This window comes from Acanthopagrus latus, chromosome 22 (genome assembly GCF_904848185.1).
Source record: "Acanthopagrus latus isolate v.2019 chromosome 22, fAcaLat1.1, whole genome shotgun sequence".
NCBI classification, from domain to species: Eukaryota; Metazoa; Chordata; class Actinopteri; order Spariformes; family Sparidae; genus Acanthopagrus; species Acanthopagrus latus.
The window spans coordinates 3,686,306-3,704,794 of record NC_051060.1 but is presented as its reverse complement, the minus strand read 5'-3'; the positions used below and the strand labels follow the sequence as shown (position 1 = coordinate 3,704,794).

General features: G+C 41.0%; 3 protein-coding genes across 3 annotated transcripts; 1 reads left to right on the top strand and 2 right to left on the bottom strand.

Moving 5' to 3' along the window:
• Positions 1-1,253: 1,253 nt before the first annotated feature.
• gja1b (gap junction protein alpha 1b) lies at positions 1,254-8,218 on the bottom strand. The gene is made up of 2 exons (XM_037087200.1): positions 7,989-8,218; positions 1,254-5,138 (listed from the first exon to the last, which is right to left on the bottom strand). The coding sequence occupies exon 2, from the start codon at positions 5,120-5,122 to the stop codon at positions 3,956-3,958; it is 1,167 nt and encodes a 388-aa protein (XP_036943095.1). The 5' UTR covers positions 5,123-5,138; positions 7,989-8,218; the 3' UTR covers positions 1,254-3,955.
• A 3,044-nt stretch (positions 8,219-11,262) lies between these two features.
• On the bottom strand, positions 11,263-13,701 carry LOC119011976 (gap junction Cx32.2 protein-like). The gene is made up of 2 exons (XM_037085411.1): positions 13,347-13,701; positions 11,263-12,310 (listed from the first exon to the last, which is right to left on the bottom strand). Exon 2 carries the CDS (start codon positions 12,292-12,294, stop codon positions 11,425-11,427), a length of 870 nt encoding a protein of 289 aa, XP_036941306.1. The 5' UTR covers positions 12,295-12,310; positions 13,347-13,701; the 3' UTR covers positions 11,263-11,424.
• Positions 13,702-15,483: 1,782 nt separating this feature from the next.
• On the top strand, positions 15,484-17,838 carry LOC119012671 (gap junction Cx32.2 protein-like). The gene is made up of 2 exons (XM_037086700.1): positions 15,484-15,568; positions 16,475-17,838. The coding sequence occupies exon 2, from the start codon at positions 16,484-16,486 to the stop codon at positions 17,192-17,194; it is 711 nt and encodes a 236-aa protein (XP_036942595.1). The 5' UTR covers positions 15,484-15,568; positions 16,475-16,483; the 3' UTR covers positions 17,195-17,838.
• The last annotated feature ends 651 nt before the right edge of the window (positions 17,839-18,489 follow it).

Below are 18,489 nucleotides of genomic sequence, written 5' to 3'. Positions count from 1 at the left end.
CATTTATCTGAGCACACAGTAAAGTGTCAGCATGTGTAACAGTAACATGGGGCAGTTACAGAGAGCATTCTAATGCTGGTGTCAGTGAACCTTATGTCCAACTTTGGTCTTGTTTCACATTAGATCAAAATACATTACTGGCACCAGTGAGCAAGTCTTGAAATGGGTTTTATTGGAGGCTGGAGTGTTTTTCCCAACCCTGATCAGCAGTGGCACACGGCAGCTGACATAGTGTGATGCTAGCCACCCTAGAACACTAACTTTCTGGAAATGTCAAACTTGATCGTAGATTGTTAAGATCAGCTGACCTCAAAGTCCTGCTAAAGCCAACATGCTTTATTCACTTTAGTGACAAGTACACTTAACCAAGCATGTGAGCTGAATCAGACGATATATTAAACATTGTGGGATATGATATCTTCTTTCACTTGTTATACTAGTCATCAAGCTGCTGAACTGTTTCTCTCTTGATCAGAAATTCATGGTCAGTGTCTTATGAGAGACTGCAACACACTATCAGCTGGGAAAGACAAGTATAATTTTGAATTCTAGATATTCTTTGAAATAAGTCAATAAATGTGATGTAAAAGAGGACACCACCGTTCTGTCTGCAGACAAAAAGTGACAAAAATACTTTTTCCACAATAAGGGCTGAAACAAAAAGTGACTTTTAAAGTTCCATTTCCAGATGATGTTACTGATTCTTAGAGAAATGTCATGGACATGTACCTCATTGGACCTTGCCAAAAAACAGCAACACAACAGCTGGAACAACCATGCAAACCGAGAGGCCAGCACAACAGCATTTACAAAAAGGTAAGTATACAAGAACAAAACATTATCAGGGGCTTTTGATGTCGAGGTAATGTTACTTTGAGTCTGACCTTTCATGTTTATCAGAATGAGTGTAGGATTAATCTCAGCTGTCTGCCATCTAAATCGCCTGTAGATGTTCACTAAAGGAATGCAGTATCTCTCGGTTAATGTTATCGGGTGCTGTGTTCAAACAGCTAGGTTTGAGGAGCTATGAAATACATCAAAGATGAGTATTTACAGTGAGACTTTACTGAGGAATTCAACTGGAGCACAAAATGACAAATAGTCTTCCAGAAACTAAGGTGCATTTTTGCCAAAAGACTAAACCTAAAAATGTTACAGTGAGGTGCAAGAATGGCCTCTGCTTCACTGACTGATGGTCCCTTCAAACCACAGTGATGACAGAGAAAACGGTCTGCGATGAAACCAGTCAATCATTGATGAAGACAGAAAAATATTTATTGGTTAAAATTGCTTTTCACAGATACAATTAAAGACTTTTTGTTTTGCTATCATGCACTTACACTGTACAACAGTGGATCCCCATGGATAAGCATTGTTTGAATAGCTGCAACAAATGACTTTTGCTCCTTTCCTGTCATTGGAAGACATCTGTCACAGGACCAGTCAATGAGACCAGGGGTCAGATGTCCAATATTATGCACTGTAGTGAATGTAGTGTTATAAAATAAATTAGTAACATGTGTATCAGAAAACTCTTACCACTTACTATGTGCATCATATAACATCTCTTTCACCAAGATCTCAGTGCAAACGCCATTGTAGCTGATGAAGATCCATAACACATATGTAAGTACCGGCAAACTGAATGACAATTTTAAAAGATGACAATAAAAAGAATAAAAGCCCGAATTGCAATTTATCCTACTGTTTGGTAGTGGTTTGTGGAGCTACATTGGCATATATTTTAATATAACTGACTAAATATTAGTCCAGATCTATAAGCAGTCTTCTAAAAACTCATATTTTTAATTGTGACAGCTTGATTTACAGTACTAAATATCTATTTCTCAAGCAGCAATGGTTACATCGAGTCTGAAAAACAACAAAATACCTACAGAATGAAAAAAATCATCCTCTCAAACATGTAAAACACAGATAATCATTCTACTGTATTTCTCTACCACCCCAAAGATGAAGAAAGAGAAGACACTTGTCGAATCAAAGACAGTGATAAAGCCTTCTTTTATGGAACCCACGCAAAAAACAGATCAGAGTTTGCTTCGTCACAGCAGCCTGAACCCTCGGCCCTGCCACTCTCACACAGCCTCAATAGACAAAGATAAAAGGCACAAAATGAAAACATTACACCACATGAATTCAAAGTTTATCAGGAAACAACAGTCCACACTGACTGACAAATTTAGCTAAGAAAAATGTTTATCCTGTCAATAAATACAGAGTTCGTGGGGATTAATGTAAGTTGTTTACTGTGAGTTAGATATACTGTTTAGTAGTCAATTTTTCATCTTAGTGGTAGGTGTCCTACAGATGCCAAGCAATAAATATTTACTATAACCGATATTAAACATTCTCCCATAACCCTTACTTACTGTGTAACATACAAAGGAAGTACCAAGTGGTTATTAATACTTTACATGTGTGTGTGTGTGTGTATATATATATATATATATATATATATATATATATATATATATATATATATATATATATATATATATATATATATATATATATATATATTTGTGAATGCGATGGCACTGGATAATAACTCTGTCTTTGCCATGACTGAGAGACAAAAACTCTGATTTCAATAACAGACAGTTATGACAGTCAAGTAGTGAAAATGTATTCATAATGTTGATTCCCACATAAATTCGTCTATGTTACATGAGCAAACTGTGAGAGCTACTCACTTCAAGTGTGGCTACGAGTCAAACTACCTTTCGATGGAAACACGTCGAGGCACTCGCGGCCAGTGTTACCATCGTCTCATTCACCTGCTGCGCTGAGGAGCCACTCACAGCTTTATAACAGCGCGCCCATGCAAGAGATCACAATGATTCTATTAAAGCAGGGCATTGTCCTCCCCTGCCAAACAATAGCACTGGTTGTTGGACACAGTCATAGGACTGCGATGTGATTTTTAAGCGTTCTTTAACAATAGATCTGTTCCAGTCGTTTAAGTCAGTGGAAGTAGTGTGACATCAATGAAAGTAAGCGACTTCAAGACTGAAGAGTTCACATCCTGTTTCCAACCAAAACTCACAGATTCTTTTTTTTTCCCCATTAATAACCTCAACTAAGAAGTTTAAGTCAACTTAACATTCGTTTGTTTGGGCTTGTTGTGCTGAACTGTCCATGGCTGCAATTAGAATTATTTCCTACAATCTGAATGGATCCAATTGCGTCAACCCTCAACTCACTTCTTCATATCACTCGATATGTGGTTTGGATCATCAAGATAAATTAAGGTCCTGGGTCCTTGGTCCTGGGAGAGATTTATTTCTTGCCCTACCGGAATCTACTTTCTTTCATTACTGTATTTGACAATGCTCGCTGATCAACAGAAGAAGAAAAAAAACACCGTAAATACACCAGAGAAAGCCTAAAAACACAAAGATACCGTTCATCTGGCCAGATGTTAAAAAGACACAACTAAGAAGGCAACCTATTGTAAAGCTATGACCACACCTTCAGATCTCAGTTATGAAAGTAGTGAGTAAAATAATGTCACCGAGAGAAAGAGTAGCAAAAATTATGAAAACAAGAAAAAACAAGAATTTTCTTTTAATGAGAGCTTGACCAGTGTCATCCACTGTTCTTGTACTGATCGTACTGGTTCTAAGAGGCACCTGTTAGACTCTTGCCCCGTTCCTGTGACTGTTCTGTTCTCTTACAGCTGGGTTAACTCCGCTATAATGTAATCGTAAACATCACTAAAAAAAAAAAAAAAAAAAAATATTTGCAACTTGTACCTTTGACAGTGTTACATAAGTTGTAATGTCTCTTTGATCGACTAAGAGTCTTTATGCTGAAGACAGTGATCGAGGTTAGTCCAACCTCTCTTATGAATCTATGTGAGTGTGTTTCCTGATTCTCTGGCTGCAGCCGCACATCCCATCAGCCAGGCAAAGGTGGGAGAAGGAAACAGGGCTTACACGTCCAGGTCGTCGGGCCTGGCTCGGCTGCTCATTCGGCTACTGGCCCGGCTACATGGTCTGGCCTCCATCAGCGCCAGCGGCTGCAGCTCATGTCCCGCTGATGAGGACAGTTTCTTATGCTCGTGGGTATCATCGGGGAAGTCAAAGGCTTGTGCGTGGGAGTTTGAAATAGTGCTTCCTCCACCGTTCTGGCCGAGTCGGTTCTGCTCAGTGGAGTAGTTGGCCCAGTTCTGCTCATTGGCCTGCTTATTATAATTACGGCATGAGCCAGTTCCTCGCTCCCCTGTGGCCAGCTTGTAACCTGGGGGGGACATGGGTGAGAGCGGGGCCGTCGGGGAGGAGCAGCCATTATAGTAGGCGTACTTGGCGGTGGACAGGTCTTTAGGGGTGGGGCTCAAGGTGCCTCCGCTGGGGTAGAGGGTGGGCGGCTGTTTGCCCTTCACACGGTCTTTGATCCTCTTAAAGAACACATAGAAAAGCTCGATGATGTTGAGCAGCAGGGACACAAGCGAGACCACCAGCATGAAGATGATAAAGACAGTCTTCTCCGTGGGACGGGACAGGAAACAGTCCACCCTGTGCGGGCAGGGAGACCTCTCGCAGGTGTAGACTGCAGACAGGCTGAAGCCGTACAGCATCCACTGAATAACCAGGAAGCCCACCTCAAACATAGACTTGAAGAAAATGCTGACTATATAGGTTCTGAGCAGGGCCCCCTTCATCTTCACTTTGCCGTGCTCCTCGATGCCGTACTTGAGCTTTTTCATCTCAATTTTCTTCAGCGGGATGTCAACATCACCGCCGTCGTTTTGCACAGCTTTCAGCAGCTCCTCCTTCCTGTTAAATTTCTGCTCCTTCCTGTTCAGATAGAAGACGTGAGCCAGGTAGAGTAGCGTCGGGGTGGACACAAAGATAATCTGGAGGACCCAGAAGCGAACGTGGGAGATGGGGAAGGATTTGTCGTAGCACACGTTCTCACAACCAGGCTGCTGGGTGTTACATTTGAAGGCAGACTGCTCGTCTCCCCAGGCTGACTCCACTGCAGTGCCCAGGACCAGGATTCTGAATATGAAGAGGACTGACAGCCAGACCTTCCCCCCGGCAGTAGAGTAGGCCTGGACCTTGTCCAGCAGACGACCCAGAGCACTCCAGTCGCCCATTGTCAGCGAGTGTTAGCTGGTGAAAAAAAGGGACAATGTTGAACGTGGAATAATATTCAGACAGAACGATCAATTAGAAATGAGTTCAGGCTGACACCATGCAGAATACTATATGTACGCTCCAAACAGTAGTTTTGCTTTTTAGCAAAGATTAACATTCTCAGCATTCCTGACATACTGCAGTAATGTGATTAAATCATTGAAGGAGACGAAACTAAATGTTTCATGACGCAAAACACAAGCTAATCCAATTACTGAAAGCAGCAGAAAACACATTTTGGTTCATGCAAGCCTGCCCTTTGAGCCTGCTAAAGGATGTGAAAATAGGATATAAAATCTCCCTCATTAAGTAAAGGAACTCTTTCGCAAACCTCAAGCAATCATCAAGAGCAAAAAAAAATAAAAATGTTTAAGATGGAAGTGATAGAGTGAGCTGGAGAGTCTGTGAAACCTGAACAAAACAATCAAATCATAGGCCAAATTCATTGTTAACCCTTCCAATAAATAACTATGGAGCAAATACATATATGAAGAAAAGTTAAATCATCAAATGCAGTTACTTGAGTATTAACACCCCCCCCCCAAGTCTTCTCTGCATCACAAGTGCAGTCATCCACCTGGTGAATGCCCTTAGGAAAAAAAAAAAATCCACATTTCCAATATTTCAGTCACATGAGAGGATTCTACCTACAGTACTTTTCCACTGGGCTTCTAAACCTCCTTCTCAGGCAGTCAGACTCAAGCCAAGTGAGACCACCTGCTTGGTCATGGTGATTTTAGGCTAGTTTAAAAACGTGTGTCAGATTTTACACATAAAAGTCTCTACTGCTCCTCTTGTGCAGTATCAAAAGAATACGAAGATTTGAACTGGGGTGCGAGCCTCAGTCCTGCAGTCCCTCAAAAGCTGATCTCACGGTGCGAGGAGTGGAGAATAAATGAGAAATGCAACACACGGAGCTGAATCATCAGCAGTCCGAGCTTACAAATACAAAAAAAGGTGACGGAGAACAGTGGCAAATCTACTGAATGCTGTTTGTCTTAGCCAAGCTGTTCAGAATGAGTTGGCTGGAAAAAAAAAAAAAAAGCTGCTTGGTCGAGCACCAATCTGATACGTTTGTGTGGCAGAGCCGACACTGTTGCTAAATCTTCTCAGAAGGCCTCTGCTGAGCTTCTCTCCTCAGTGCTGCAGAGAAGCCCTGCAGATCCACAGAACATCACCTCTGAGGGAATTAGCCCAGTATAAAGGCCTAGTGTTCCTGTCGTCAGTTAACTCCTGGACACTCTGACACAACTCAGCCCAAATCGCCAATACGCTGCCTCTCCAGGGTGCCCTGCTGAAAACTCAGTGACACTTTCAATTCACTATGATTAACGCTGAGCCGCAGTCAGAGGACAGCCGGGGCTTATCCCCTGAAAACTAGTGCCCCCTTTGGTCAGAGTGTGCCATGAGTGTCCGCTGTAGATGCAGCTTATATCAGTCATCTCAAAGCTGATGGACAAAAGAAAATTGGGAAAACTGCTGAGCAACTCTGGCCAAGTTATCATTACAGCCAACGCCAGACAAATTCTGAATGAGCGGTTACATTCTTGTGGTCTTTTGGGACTTTCTTGCGGGTCTTTAAGTCACTCAGTGCAAAAGTAGCAGACCCACAATGTGATATTTAACATCAATTCATGATAAACCGCTGATTATGAAGCCATTTTAATCCCACTCATTCCGAGCTTGTGAGTCTGATGGCGGTTTTAAATATCTAAGAAAAGCTGTTCAAATTTGACCGCAGATCTTGTGAGGTGATGAAGACAAGCGTACAACAGGTAAAGACATCCTGACCCCGATGAAGACCATGCCTTCACGAGGAGGTCGATGTGGGTAAGTAGGAACTTCCCTCGAATCCACATGGTGCCAACCATGTGCTCTCACTCATTAAAAAAGAAAAAAACTGCACACACTGTATCCTATGACCTGGAAAATATACTGCATGCATTGTCATTCTGTAGAAAATACCATTAGTGTCAATATTCAGCCTCCAGGTGTGTCGAACACGAGGAGTAAAGAAAAAAAAATGGGACAATAAGAACCAATATTTCTTAGAGTTGTGGGTCAGAGAATATCCCGCCAGTTTATACATGAGTGAGTCTGTCTGGTGAAAATGACAAAGACAGAGCAGAACAATAGACTCCAACACAATGACTCTCAGCAGACCCCCTCAGATCCGACTAAAAACTCTGTACAGTGCTTTTTCAAGTCTAAAAAAAAAAAAGAAAGAAAGATAGAAAAAGAAAAAAGTCTGTTGAAAATCCTCCAAATGATTCAACCTTCCAGTTTGCTGGAATCCAACTGCGTCAGGGGAGAAGCAGAAACCTTTAAATATGAGACATCACTTGCCTCCTATTTAAAGTGCAGAGGACAGATCAGATCAGATCAGTGGTCCACACTGAAGCATAACTTAAAGCCAGCACAACAGCTTCAGGTCGTTTTGACTGAAAAAAAAAAAGAAGAAGAAGAAGAAAAGTGGGCTGACGCGTTCAGGACTTCAACGCGCCCCATTTGATAAATAAAGAATACTGAAGAAATGTTTAAAAAAAAAAAAAAAAAGTGGGGAAAAAACTTTTTCTGCGTCGGCACACATGCTGGTGCCTAAAGTTTCCTTTCTGACCGTTGGAGAAGGGAATAAACCAGAAACAAACTTCCAGAAGTTTTTTTTTTTCTTTTTTTTTTTTCCCCTCAAACTTTTAAAGTTCCGCTGCGTGAAGTCTGGAGCGCACCGGAGCCTTCCACACTGTTCCTAACGGAAGTACTGACAGGGGAAAAAGTTTCCTCAGACACGTTCTTTCATAAATACTCGAAAACGGGGCTTCAACTTACCTGGAAAGTTTGGGAGAGAAGGAACAGGAGTCACAGGGACCCTCTTCGCCTCTTGGGGGGAAAAAAAAAAAAAATCACTGCACGGCGAAGGCGGAATCCAGGTCTGGGACGAGGAGAACACTGAGTGGACCTGCTCAAAGCTCCCTTATAAGAGTCCCGTCAGAGCAGATGTAGTCACCTGATCTCTACGTCAAGACCAAGCTGCTGGGCTGCTGAGAGGACAAAGACGGGAAAGACTACGGGGACAGCCAAGGTGTTGAAGTTCAGGCTTCACTGTCTCACTCAGAGCAGATCGTCTGAGCCTTTCTGAAAACACACACATGCAAAACTTTACACGAGTTGCGCCTGTTCCCAAGTGTGTTGCGGTCAGTGGACCAATGTAACTGAGTGTGTCTAGGCCTACTGGAGTACGTACTGCACTTAAAGGGGCACTGCGTAGTTTTAGAGAAGGAATTCAGACTCAGAATTTCAATATTTACTTTAATATTTCATATTAATGAGGTAATACTACAAAGCCAGGAATCTGTGTTTTCTCCACAAGTGAATAAACAAGATGTTCTCAGAGGAAAATAAGGTCCCAGGGCACTGTTGGAAGCTAGAAAGGTGGCAGGGTCTGCCACATATAAACAAAGTAAAACAGTATACATCGTGTTGTCCTTTAAGTTCAGTTTATTTATTCGGTTTATTCATTCATGAAAGACAAAGAGAATTTGTTTATTTAGTTTGTTGAGGCAGAAAAAAAAAAATCAGCCAATGAGGATTTTTCTCTTCTCATTAACATTTCTTCACCCAAACTTATAGAGTGCTCCTTTAAAGGATTTAAAGTTCCTAGTGACTCTGACTTTTCTTTTTCTGTGCTGCCTCCTTCACTACATTTATCTGATTGATTCATTTGATTGACTGATCTCATGCACACAGAGCGCCCAGCCCTCACGGGTTTTCGAGACACCAAAAGTACAGCTGCAGTGGTCAGACAGTTCATTTCATTTCGTTTGGCCACAAAATAACAAAGTCTCTTGCAGCCTGATCTGAAACAAATCATCCTGCTTTCTCTCCCAAGCGTGACAGAGAGAATCTGCAACAGAGAAGGTTGCCCTCCTCAAGCACAGGTCACGTTTTTGATAATCATCCAACCAAAAGCAGTCAGCAGAAATAGAGGACAATTCAGCAAAAAAAAAAAAAAAAAAGAACATCTCCAACGTATTCACAGTCAGCAGAACAAGAAATGAACGTCATTCTCCATTTCACCTCGCTCATACAACAAACACTGGACAAAAGTCTGTTTGTGATATTTTGTCCACTGGCGACTATAGTTAATAACTTGCCCTTTATTTACTTGGTTAACCTAAACTACCTTTCATTAAGAGGATCAACCAGCTCATTAGAAAATCATTTTCTTGAAATAAGACAAACATTTATATCCCATTCACCTCAAAGGATGTCGAGAGTTTTCTGTCAACTTTTCAAAATGTAAGTGCTTTTGCGTTTTTTTCTTCTTTTAAGACAAATATAGAAACAAAATCTCAACAATAACTACAACATTATAATACTATTAATTGTTGTCCCATAAGTGAATAAACAGAACACTGAACACAAGAACACTGTTTGAAGCTAGAGAGGTGGCAGGGTCCGCCGCATACAAAAACAGTAAAACAGTATAAATTGTGTTGTCCTTTAAGGTCAGTTTGTTTATTCAGTCATGCAAACAAAGAGAGTATTATTATGTGTGTTGTCTGTTCAGGTAGGAAAAAAATCAGCCAATGAAAATCTTTTTCTTCCCATTAACAGTTCTTCACCTAAACTAGACAGTGCTCCTCTAAGGGCTGCATAAGAGACATTTACCTGTTAAGATTAGACATGTCTGTTGTTGTTTTGAAGTATTAGTCTGACAACAATAGGCTGTTTGTCTTCACAATGCACTCACAGTGTAATTATAATGTGCTTTTAATGCTTCATTCCATCATGCCTCCTCTTCTAATTATCCTTTGCTTTGGTTTAAAGTAGAAAAGCCAAGTGTGGTTATGAAGACTTAAAGGGCCTAACCATCTCTGTAATGGCTTTTTTCAAAGTAAAATGGTTTAAACACGCTCCCAGAGCAAAACTCCTACAGTCAAATCAAAACCGGTTCATATTGAACATTTATGTTGGGTCTCTTGTACTGCCCATCCAAGTGCACAGCACCACCTAGTGATAGACAGATTGCAGTGCAGGCTGCAGGGGCATGACACAGGGGTCATGCTGTACATGTTGGACTGTTACATGGTATGAAACAGGGCTTTACATGTTTTAGGATTTAACAAGGCATATGATTTATTAAGGGGAATAAGAACAAAAGTGACCGCCCTAACACACACATACGCATGTGCACACACACACACACAATTTTAGGAAGGCAAGCCAGTGAGTGAATTTGCTGCTATATGAGGCAGCAGCTTTAACACAAATCATTTACGTTCTGTCAATTAATCAATTTACTGGTAGAATAAGACAGTGCGATGCAATCATAAATTAAATATACTTTGATTCTGTCAATTACTGTTGTCAGATTTTATGGATGGTGTTTCAGTGTGATAGAAGCGTGAGGTTTAGTGTGAGAGTTTGATACTGGCTAAGAAATCCTATTCTGGAAGTGATTTCATTTCAGATGAAAGCTGCAGGCAGCACTGTAGAGTAGAGTAGGCTGGAAACTTTACTTTATGATGCAGCCTATAGTTGGGGCCTGCACGGGTTCTTAGCTATGCTGGGTGACTTCCCATGATGCACTGAGCTCCTCTCTCTTCCTCTCCATCTGTGTCATTAATGCGTGGCACTGTCTTGGCCTTTTCCCTGGAGTGCTCTCTCGTGTGGCAGGTTCCCATGGATGGCGGTTGGTCCTGTTGCTGCAGTGCTGCTTGACTTCTGCCGTCATCACTGTCATTATTATTATTATTATTATTATTATTATTATTATGGATCATAGTTTTACCATACTCATTTTTACAGCTTTTAGTTTTATTCTTGTTGTAAATATTTGGCATGGTTTGGCAGAAGGGGTTGGCTTTCACAGCGCGATGAGTAGTTGATGAATGGTTTGGAAAATATTTAGCCCTACATTCATTGCGGCAAGATGTAACTCATATTGTCAATGCAACACTTAATATGACATTATATGATGATAGATTGAATACCCATAGTCCATCACTGGAAACACATGTACTTGGTGTTTAACAATCAGCTGTATCTTGAGTATTTTTTTTTCACATTCATGCAATTGAGCATTAAAAAGGAAAACACAGAATGCTTATTGTTTAATGAGAATTATTGATATTCTACAGCACAGAAATGTTTGATAATTAACAAATCAAGGACCTCACACAATCCAGCTTCAACTGTTTTAAGAGTAATTAAGTCAAAATAAGAAACAAGCAAACTTCCAAAACTGACATGTGTAACTCAGTCAAGTGTCTTTCTCTTTACTGATCGAGTCCATGTGTTTGTCATCGCTGCAGAAGTCGACCAGACCCTGAGCAGTCAGAGGCATCAGTGGGAAACCTCCATACTGGTTGCTCGTGGCCTGCCAAGCTGGGTTGGATGGGCGCGGCTGTGAACTGAGCATGTGCTGCTGAGCCAGTCGCTGTTTCCTGTTGGCCCTGCTCCTGTTGCAGAGCAGGTATATCATCTCTATGATGTTGAGCAGCACCGAAACCCCAGAAACAACGAGCATGAACACGATGAAGATTGTCTTCTCTCTGGGACGAGAAATGTAACACTGTGCACCGCTGGTATGCGCACAAGGTAACATAGTACAATGGAAGTAGCTGACCATGAACACAGAGCCAAAGATGTAGTATTGGCCCACACAGAATCCCACCTCCAGAAGGATCTTGAAGACCAGCTGGGTCATGTAAGTGCAAAAGAGGATGCCTTTGATCTTCACCTTTCCTCTGTCATCTGTATACTTGGGCTTCTTCTTTACAATCCCATCAGTTCTTTCTTGTAGCTGCTCCATCATCCTCTTCTCTTTGTGGATGATGTGGATGGCATGGCCCAAATAGAACAAGGTGGGTGTGGACACAAAGGTGATCTGAAAGACCCAGTAATGAATGTAGGATATTGGAAACATCCAGTTGTAGCAGGCATGTTCACACCCTGGTTCCTGGGTGTCACATTTGAACTCTGACACTTCGTCTCCCCAGACTTTGTCTGCAGCCGCACCCAGGACAAAGATCCTGAACAGGAAGAGGACGCTCATCCAGATCTTCCCCACCACAGTGGAATGAGACTGGACCTTGTCTAGAAGTGAGGTTAAGTAAGACCAGTCTCCCATGGCTGTCAGCTAATGTCTAAAGTGGAGGAGAAACACACAGATGTCAAAACTGCACTTGAGAGTAGTACACGATTAATTACCACAGTGTCTGCGATTCCTATACTAATCCTAACTCCTGTTAATAATGATTTGTAAATGGTTAATAAATAGTGTATAGTTTATGAACAAACTTTTGGATGGCCATTTGCAACTGATGTTTTCGCACTTGCTTGATAAATGTTTTATGAACCTTGTCAAGTGTTACCCATGTTAATAAAAAAAAAATGTTCTGGCATAGAAACAAGTTTAAATAAGTTTAATAAAGTTAAGTAAAAATTGTCCATACTTCTTACTTATTTTCTTCTTCTTTTGTCTGAATTCGAGCCGAGTTAGATGTGCTGGCACTGATGTTTTTTTTCCGAAGCAATTATGGTTCCGGTCAAATTGTAGATAAATGCACAGATTATTACTATAGTCTTCAAAGTTTTAGCACTGGATGGTGGCACAACCTCAGTATATCTAAAATCCAATACAAACACCCCATAATATGAGACCTTACTAAAGGAAAGGAGAATGAAATATTTTGTGTCTGCATAGAACATATACAGCTGAAAATTAGATGAACTAATTGAGTGTGAAAGGCCGAGCCAGAAAAGCAATGCAACTGGCATTTGAGTCTGAATCGAAGCCTTTAAACTAACTCACTCGCTGTACCGGTAACACCTGCTGACGAGCTCTCTTAAAAACAAGTGAAAGTTTAAGCATGAAGGAACTGGATAAATAAGTTTGACCCTTAAGTTTATAAGCAGGAGAAATACTAAAGCTGTTTTGTTTTATCTCTGCTTCAGCCCAAATATCACGCTGATACAGACGCACCCAGACGTCTCATAGCAATGGCTTTATAAATGCACAAACACACCTGACTTAGAAACAAGTTACTAAATATGTTGTGGCGTTAGCAATGAGCATTCAATTGAATTGTCCATCGAAAAAACCCTGAACTTCCTCCTGTGACATCACGTTCATGAACAAGAGTTTGAATTCAAGGTTGCAGATACATAAAATGTACTCGCCTGTCAAGTTCAGTAATGAGAAATTCTTTGCCGTGAGCCCATCACAGAAGAGCCAGGACGCGGGTTGCAGAGGACATGATGCCCTGATCAGAATGATACTTAAATAGTGTTGAGGCCTGTGTGGGTTTGGTCTTCCTGACTCAGACACGTACACTTCTCGTTTGACTCAGTTGCATATGTCCCGATTTTGCTGAGTCTGATGAAAACGTTTCTGCACACCCTCTTCCTGTAAAGTAAGCGCCGACAAACTTTGACAAAATATTTTTCCTGACAACCCTTCACAGTGACAAACATATCCTCCCAGGTGTGTCACGCATTACACCCACAATGTATCTGTGTATTCATCCCATAGAAACGCCCTGTTGATGGCAAATGTCATTAGAAATCAGCAGAAATGATTATCAGTCGAAAGGGGAAGATATGCGATTGCAACACGTAGCTGGGACAACAGGGATGTAATTAAAGCACGTAGCACAATGTCATGGCGGCAAATTGCAGACAGGGTGGATTTTTTATGGGAAGGGGGTTTTTTTGAGGTCAAATGCATATTCCATTGAATCAGATGTCAGTCCCTGACTGGAGCTGAGAGGTCACTTCATGACTGAGCACATTTAAAAATACAAAAAAGTGTTTATTTAACTCAAAATGTCTATATGCATTCCACAGACACACAGCGACTATATACGCACATGATAGCTTATTTTCATAAATGTTTCACGTTGTAATGACAACAAACTTTTCCTTGCTATAACACTATACTGTTTATCTTACTTAATATGAAACTCTTGTTATGGTTGTAGCTGTAAAACTAAATATGAGAACAATATGAGAAGTCATGTTATCGCTCCGCTGAGGCTTTGACGCAACAGCTCTTGGGGTATCCTGTGTTTGCTGGCAGCAGTTCCTTTGCAGCAGATCCTGTGAATCCTGAAGACTTCAAGGTAGAGCCTCCGTGGATGTGTAGATGGTGTAATTGACCTTATGATTCCAAAGGATAAATTATGGATAAATAAATGGTTTGCACCTCATCTCCCTGTTGTTCTGTATTCATAGTCCATCAGTCATATCTACTGCAATTCTCATTTTCCTGTGGGGGGTACGACGTGCCACCCAAAACTTCATCCATGGTGACTGATTAAAGATTTTTGATACCGGGACTGGGAAGATGTGGGCTCCTCTTGTGGCAATCAGACATAAATCAGGAAATCATAACGGCACCGTTTGTTACAAAGCCAGATGGCTTTTTCAAGACACCCACTCATGATATTCACCATCACAGTAACTGACGATTATCCCAATAATGGAAATTCACCGTAATCAATTTAGGGTTAGTGTTTTTATCCCAATCTGGGATAACATTGTATATCATAACATTGGTCACCTCTCTTAACAAGGCCCTTCTCCCCCGATTGCTCAGTTTGGCTGGGCGGCCAGCGCTAGGAAGAGTCCTGGTTGCTCCAAACTTCTTCCATTTTAGAATCATGCTGCGCTCTTGGTGACCTTCAATACAGCAGAGTTTTTTTGTAGCCTTCCCCAGATCTGTGCCTTGACGCAATTCTTTCTCTAAACTCTGCATGCAGTACCTTTGACCTGATGGCTTGGCTTTTGCTCTGATATGCAATGTCACCTCTGAGACCTCATATAGACAGGCGTGTGCCTTTCCAAATCACATCCAGTCAATTGAATTTACCACAAGTGGACTCCAGTCAAGGTGGAGAAAACATCTCAAGCATGATCAAGAGAAATGGGAGGCACCTGAGTTGAATTTCAAGTGTCATAGCACCGGGTCTGAATACTGATATCAATGCGATGGTCTAGTTTTTCCTTTTTAAGAGATTAAAAAGAAAATTATTCTGCTTCTGCTTTGTCATTATGGTGTATTGAGTGTTGATGAGGGCAAACATATATTTAAATGATTTTAACATATTGATTCAACATAAGAATATGTGAAAAGGGTGGAGGGGTCTGAATACTTTCTGAATGCACTCCATATTTGTATAGATGAAAGATATGTATATATATTATGACTGTACTACACTTTTACTGGAGAAAAAGACAAGGTATTGCAACACTCATTAGTGACAGAGAGTCATGTGGTTTGGGAGTGTGAATGTGTCAGTCAGAGGTTATAACGCAATGTCAGCCTACATTTTAAGAGGGATGTGAAAGAACCGAAGTTACAGTGCGAGGGCTGACTTAAGAAGGAAGAGGTCATTACCGAGGTAGGAACAGTTCTCACAGTACAAAGAATTAATGTTATACAAATACATTTGTTATTATTGGTGACTTAAAATCTGAAAACCATGACGCTGAATTCTATTCAACCATTTTATTTCACAGGTCTCAGGAATGTTTGATCAGTCTAGGATAGCAAAATGTTTATGACATGCTACAGCACATCTCAAATGGTGTTAGGTGTTGAGACAGCGTGAATCTAATCACATGTTACATTTAGACTATATTATACAATGTAATAATACTGGACTGGAGGCTACAGCAATATTAGCATTGGTGAAAGTAAATCATTGTGTTTGTTAGCTTCACTCTTCATTATGTCATATGAAGCATATCTGCACGAGTATGCATGTGTGTATTAGCTTTTTTATCGTCATTTATTTTATTCTTTTGTATTCCCATTCATCAAAGCAACTGATCCAAAACATGTGCAACCTCGTTCCTGATGGAATATCAATGTTGCATCACAGTGATTATGTAGATTGCTTCTCTGTTGCATTTTTCACATCGCACATTTGCAATAACTTGCTGCTGCCCCTAAATGCACAACCCAGCCTACCTCAATGCTACTTTGTACCTCATATAAATGCTTTACATTTCTTATTTAGTTTATTTAGGCTATTTTTATTATATCTGACTTTGTTTATGTTTGTGTAACTAACATGCTGTCTTATGTACTTCACATGCTGACTGTGCACTTTACGTGCTGATGTGTTTGTGTCCGTGTACAACTACCCCCCCGGGGACAAATGAAGTTTATGAATTAAATTGAAAAATGAGGTTACGTAAATCTACTTGTTCATAAAGAACATGTTAAATGGGGACAGATTAAATGAAATCTGACATGTAGCTTGTCCACAGTATATTCACTATTGCTGTCTTTTCTCTTGTAGTCTGGCATCATGGGGGAGTGGTCCTTTCTGTCTGCATTGTTGGACAAGGTACAGTCACACTCCACCGTGGTGGGGAAGGTCTGGATGAGCGTTCTTTTCCTCTTCAGGATCTTCATCCTGGCTGCTGGCGTAGATAAAATATGGGGAGATGAGCAGACGAACATGAAATGTAATACAGAAAGCCCCGGCTGCAAGCTGGCCTGCTACGATCGATCTTTCCCTATCTCTCACACACGCCTCTGGGTCCTCCAGATCCTCTTTGTCTCTACACCCACGCTCATCTACCTGGGCCATGTCATGCTGGTGATTCGCCGAGAGAACAAGCTGAGGGGACGCTTGGAGCAGAAACTTGGTAAAAATGGGATGATTAAAGCTCCAAAGTATTCAGACGAACATGGCAAAGTGCAGCTCAAGGGCATCCTGCTGTTCAGCTACATGCTGCAGCTGCTGTCCAAGATCCTGCTTGAAGTTGGGTTCATTGTAGGCCAGTACTACCTTTATGGCTTCATACTTATGCCTACCGTGATTACATTTGACACCTACCCCTGTCGGACGCCAGTGAACTGCTTCATCAGTCGACCCACTGAGAAATCCATCTTCATCATCTTCATGCTGACGATGGCCATCTTCTCTGTGATCCTCAACATCATGGAGATGTTCCACCTGATGATCTCCAGGATGAGGGAGAAGAAAAGGAGGAACAGTGGCTCAACACCTTGACGAACGACTGCAAACCGAGATATTCGGCTAGACATAACTTCAGGGTACTCCATCCATCCATCCATCCATCTATCTTTCTAGACTTCAGAATGCTTCACCCTACCGTGTGCACAGGTCAGGGTTTTTAATACCCACACCCACCCAGCCCATTATGAAAGCCAACTCTTACTACTCCATGTAGAGCTAATCTGCGACCCATGCCAAGGTGGATCAGCAAAACAACTTCATACATTACTGAGGACAGAGGCTAAGACAAAGGGTGACACTGCTCTGCTGTGCTCTCAGAGATGCTGATTACTGCTGGGGGCAGAGGGGTCCAGCACAGAGTGCTCTCTCTCCCTTTCCTCTTTCTTTGTGGGAAGATCTCCGCTAAGTAAATAGAGTAAATGAAAATAAATGAATTGTTGTTCCGAACAGTGGTATTAATTGTTACATTAAAGGAGCAATTTGTAATCACCTGCTTTAGCTGTACTGGGGACAGTACTTCACCCTTTCTCAACAATTAGTTCAAACCCTTTTTTGTCACTGCTGTGTTTCTTTTACTTTAATGCAAATGTATTATTCCAAGTTGGTAAAATTGTAAAGACTGAAATAATTCCTACTGTGTATGTTTTTACTCATAAACTCACCATTCCTCATCTGCACTGTTGCATTATTTTCTTACACAATATGTAAATAAAACTTTCGAAGGTATACACCCATACTAAATTCTGAGCTCTATCGGTGGAACAAACACAGGTCTGTGTAAGGAATCACTGTCACCATTATTTGAGTAAAGCTGGCACAAAACCCTTTCCAGCAGGTTGGTTGGAATGTTCCATTTAAGTTATTGTCAACACAAACAGCTTCTCATGGTTCGACATTTATTACAGAGTTAAAAAGATTTATACAAATATTGGTGCAACAGTTGACACCAAAGCGCCACTCCTTTTTCTAAGAGGAAGGAATTTGTGTTGGTGTCTGGTGCATAATGAATGAAGGCTAATTATTGCAATATCACATACAACGTCTGCTAAATGCCCTAAATGTAAATGTACATATAGAACACAAAAATTGCAATCAAAATATAAGGAAATACTATAACAAATACTATGGCAAGTATGTATGATTTTAATTCACAACGCTACACAGTTTAGTGCAAATCTCTTCATTATGGGATGTGTAAAAGTTCACAGTATATGGAATATGTCAGCTGACGTAATGTATAGAGACAGACGTCCACTTACAGTTACACAATAATGTATTCAGTTTTAGCAGTGTTGATTATTTCATTTGAAATTAGCTTGATTCATTGT